The 4,491-nt window shown below is 50.5% G+C and overlaps 1 protein-coding gene across 2 annotated transcripts in view; it reads left to right on the top strand.

Moving 5' to 3' along the window:
* FANCM (FA complementation group M) overlaps positions 1–3,081 on the top strand; it is a 75,674-nt gene extending 72,593 nt beyond the window's left edge. For both annotated transcript variants that reach the window (XM_040600437.1, XM_040600439.1), the window contains exons 21-23: positions 202–586; positions 2,095–2,386; positions 2,836–3,081. In XM_040600437.1, coding sequence (XP_040456371.1) covers positions 202–586; positions 2,095–2,386; positions 2,836–2,980 — 822 coding nt within the window. In that variant the 3' untranslated portion in view covers positions 2,981–3,081. The remainder of the gene's footprint in view (positions 1–201; positions 587–2,094; positions 2,387–2,835) is intronic.
* Positions 3,082–4,491: the final 1,410 nt, after the last annotated feature.

Here is a 4,491-nt window from a genome sequence, read left to right on the forward strand (position 1 = left end):
TTAAAGTGTTAATAAGTTTTGCAATATTGAGAAATACTTTTTAGATTCTATTAATTTGATTTAAAAAATAAACTGGAACAAAGTGTATTTAATTTTTTTTATTAAGCTATAGGTATTTGAAAACTTTTTTTCACCCATGTTGTTCTTTGGCCTTATGCTTCTGCGATCAGTTAGAAATACTGCGATTCTCAACATTTACAGGTGGAAACTTCTTTGAAGAACACCTGTAGGAGCACTTCAGTCCCATCTCATTCTGCTTCCACAAACCCCTCTTCAGCTCCAGCTCTGTTTTCATGTGACCCTCTGGAGAAAAAGCCTTCGCTCTGTATTCTGGTAGACAGTCGTGAGATCTCCTCTGGAGCGGAGGTGATTTCTTCCTTGAAGGCAGTTCACGGAGTAAAGGTGCAGGTTTGCTCGCTGAGCAGCAGCGATTACATCGTAAGCAACTGCATGGCGGTGGAGAGGACGTTTCTGTCAGACTTAGTGAACTATGTGAACAGGAATAAAGTCACCCAGCGGATCCAGTGCCTGCAGAACATGTTTAAGAGAATATGTGTGATTGTGGAAAAGGACAGGATTAAAACAGGTGGGTGTTACCAGCCTGGGGCAGCACGGGGACGCGCTGGTCTCTGCTCAAGGCTTGCACTGGCTACACTGGCTTTGTGTATAATACAGGATGGAAAGTAGATTGAAAACCTGCATTTCACCCTCTGTAGGAGTATTACATTAATAAGCTGAGCGTTAAGATTTGTTCTGCTTTTGAGGGCCTTTTAATATAGGCAGAAATGCACAGCCAGAGCCAGAGGGATACGCTGCTTACTAATTACTGAGGGAGGGCAAAGCAAGTTAACTCAAACTTTATTAACTGACCTATTAATATGTGCAAGAATACCCCAACTTCAAGATTATTTCAACAAAGAAGGTGAGAATAGTAGAAAAAAGGAACAAGCACAATCTTACCTGTGCTCAGCACTAAAATAATAGCGGACTCCAGAAAAATACTTTTTTCGAGCAGCAAGCTAAGAGGTTTAGAACCAGTGAGAACGGCAGCTGGCCTGAGCACAGCACCCCGCATATTAAGCCTACCTCCAAACTGCAGAGGCCAAACCACGTAATGACTGCTGCTTGAACAAGCAAAAGATGAGCTGAATAAAATTGTATTTTAGAAAAAAAAGGGCACTCCGACAACGCGTTGCTTTGGGAAGGCTGCGTTTGAGCTATTGCCTCGTGTCACAGCACACGGAACAGAGGAGTCTCAAGAGCAGCTCCTGACTTGATTAAACATTTGTGGAAAATTCAAGATTATTTCATTAATTTATATAGTCTGGACCAGCCATTTGTTTTAAAACTAAAATCCAAATTATGCAATCAAATGATTTTACTAACGCTGCCTATTCTCAGTGCCATCTAGAAAATAATGGAGAGGTCTTGCTTGCACCTGCTTCAACTAGAGCTCACCATTCCAGTTAAATGACAGACACTCTGGGCTATAAAACACCACTGTTGAAATCAAGTTGTGGACGCAGCTTTGTTTTTGTGACATAAATTTAATTAATTGATAGTTCAGATGTGGAAACGATAGAATTGATCACTGACGATGTAGCCGCTCAGAAGGGGCTATAGATCAGGGGATTGCGTTTGAGCTGCCTTTTTACCCTGCTGCTGAAGGCGTCATTCATTTTCATTGGTGTTGTCCAGTTGTTCTCATTATGCTGTTTCTGGAGTGCTGCTGGTTTCTTATTTGACAGTGTTCAAGTTCATTGTTACTTCTATAGCTTTACTAAACCTCTTCTGATTCAGTCTGTCCTGTCATTCATCGCTTACCCTGTGTTCCTCTCAATCTGATCTCCTAATGACATTTCATTTGCAATTTCTGTGTTAATTCCTAAACTGTACCTCTCATATAACCAAGTCTTGCCCCTGTGACCTTTACTTGTTTCCTTTCCCTGTGGTGTTCTCCCTTATGTTTTTTGTTGCAAGTTCTCAAAGCAGGTGCTCTTTGAACCATTTTGTTTTGTGAGTGATTCATATTAGATTTTCACAGTAATTTAGCACTTAAATCTCAGTGAGTTTTTCTGTATTTTCACTCTGCAGGAGAAATGTCACGACTTTTCCAGAGGACACAGAACTACGACAGTATGCTCTCAGCCTTGGTCCAGGCTGGGGTCCAGATTCTTTTCAGCTCTTGCCAAGAGGAAACTGCTGGTTTGCTGAAAGACCTGGCTTTGGTGGAGCAAGGAAAAAATGCTGCCATTCGTGTGCCAACGGAGGTGGAGGGTCACAGACAGGAAATGCTCAACTTCTACTTGACTATTCCTAACCTCAGCTACCTGGCTGCTCTCAACATGTGCCACCACTTTGGCTCTGTGAAGAAGATGGCCAACAGGTAACAGCAAAGATATGTGACAAATGCTTTCAGGCCTCCTGTCTCACCCGGGACCTCCTGCCAGGGCGGTTGCTTAGGGAGACCCTTTGTACACCTCTCTGTTGCTGCCGGCGCTCCCCTGTCCTGTTCTTCATGCATTTCTCAGTCTCTTCAAGCAGAGCAGGGCAATGACACGGGCTCTGCGTCTACCGTCCCCCCTGCTGTCATACCTTTTCCTTTCCCTTGTCGTGGTGTTCCCTGTTTTCACTGCAGTTTTCTTAGGCTTGCTTAGTCTGGAGCGCTCACCGCCCTCAGGGGCCTGGGGAGGGGAGATCACCGGCAGCTCGGGCTGGTCCTGTTGCTCTCTTGACACTTCTTGCTCACTGGCAGTTTCCCCTTTTGTCCTGGCATCCTCCACTGCGCTCCGCAGAGCTGCAGGTCAGGTGCCCTCCTACTGTGGTCTCTTACAGCTCCCCCTGCGACATCGCCGCCGCTGCCCAGGTCAGCCTGCAGAAGGCAGAGGAGATCTACCGCTACTTCCACTACCCCTTCGACAGGCAGATGCTGCCTGACCACCTCTGCCCTAAGGGGAAAAGCAATGCAGCCAAGGACTGAACCGAGTGAAAGTTCCCAGGGCCCCAGGCTGTTTTCTTTTAACTGCACTTTACTAAGTTTTGATTTGCTGTAAAATATGTAAATAAACACTTGTAGAATGACCAGGGGCTCCAAGTGTGCTACGTCCTCTGCTGTTGGGCACCTACTGGGAGGCTCTGCTGGGCCTTTACCAATCTGCCTCTGGCAGGGCCACATGCCCGCCGTGTCACCCAGGCCAGGGCCTCCCTGGTAGCTTCGTTACAGCCAGGCACGTGGCTCCGAGCAGCGTGGCGGCTGCACTTTGGTTGCTGGGTGCGATCATTCCCAAATGCCTTTAAAAATGAGAATAAGGGCTGAAGTGTTTTGGCAAAGTAAAGCTTTCTGGTGGTGACAGGGGAAGGAGCCACCTGCAGTTACTTGCCATTTACTGCAAGACTGGTACCGGTTTCCTAGGAAAAATGGGAATTAAATCCCAGACTGGTGGGGGCTGGAGGGACCGCTGGAGCCCACCCAGCCCACCCCCCTGCTCAAGCAGGGTCTCCCAGAGCAGGTTGCACAGAGCCACGTCCAGGTGGGTTTGGATGTCTCCAGAGCAGGAGACCCCACCGCCTCTCTGGGCAGCCCGTCCCAGCGCTCCGGCACCCTCACGGTAAAGACGTTTCTCCTCAGGTTCAGGTGGAACTCCCCGTGTTGCAGCGTGTGCCCGTTGCCCCTTGTCCTGTCGCTGGGCACCAAAGAGCCTGGCCCTGTCCTCAAGACTTTCCCTTAAGGTATTTGTGTGTATTGATGGGATTCCCCTCTGTCCTGTCCAGGCTGAACAGCCCCAGATCCCTCAGCCTGTCCTCATCAGGGAGATGCTCCCGTCCCCTGTCCCCTCATCATCCTCGTAGCCTCTGCTGGCCCCTCTCCAGCAGTTCCCCATCTCTGTGGAACTGGGGAGCCCAGAACTGGACACAGCACCGCAGAAGTGGCCTCACCAGGGCAGAGCAAAGGGGAGGATCCCCTCCCTCGACCTGCTGGCCATGCTGCTCCCAATGCCCCCCGGGGTCCCACTGGCCCCTCGGCCACATTGCTGCCCCCCCACACTCTCAAGCCCTTCTCTGCAGAGCTGCCCCTAGCCCCTGCTGTTCCTCAGTCTCCTTGCCCGCAACACTGAAGGGGTGCTAGGGCTGCAGCAGGCTGAAGGCAGGGAAGTGAGTTCCCTCCTCTCAGCGGGCGTCCCAGCTGCCACCTCCTGCCCCCGGGCCCGCGCCTGTGCCCACCGCCTTGGCCCACCACCTCCCCACTCCCGCGGGTGCAGCCCTCCTGCAGGGTGCTGCCACCAGCAGCTGGGGCTTATTCCTCGCATGTTCCCGAAGAGGCCCAAGCAGAAGGGCAGGGAGCAGCAGGCCCCAGGCACCCACCTGCCACACGCACCCATCTAACACCGAAAGAGGACCGAAACCTGCAGGCTGGGCCAGCAAGACAAACGGGGCTGCCAGGCGGCTTGTGAACGCTGCTTCTCCCCCCCCCCCCCCCAAGTCCCATCCATC

Source organism: Falco naumanni, chromosome 7, assembly GCF_017639655.2.
Source record: "Falco naumanni isolate bFalNau1 chromosome 7, bFalNau1.pat, whole genome shotgun sequence".
In the NCBI taxonomy this organism is placed as follows: domain Eukaryota; kingdom Metazoa; phylum Chordata; class Aves; order Falconiformes; family Falconidae; genus Falco; species Falco naumanni.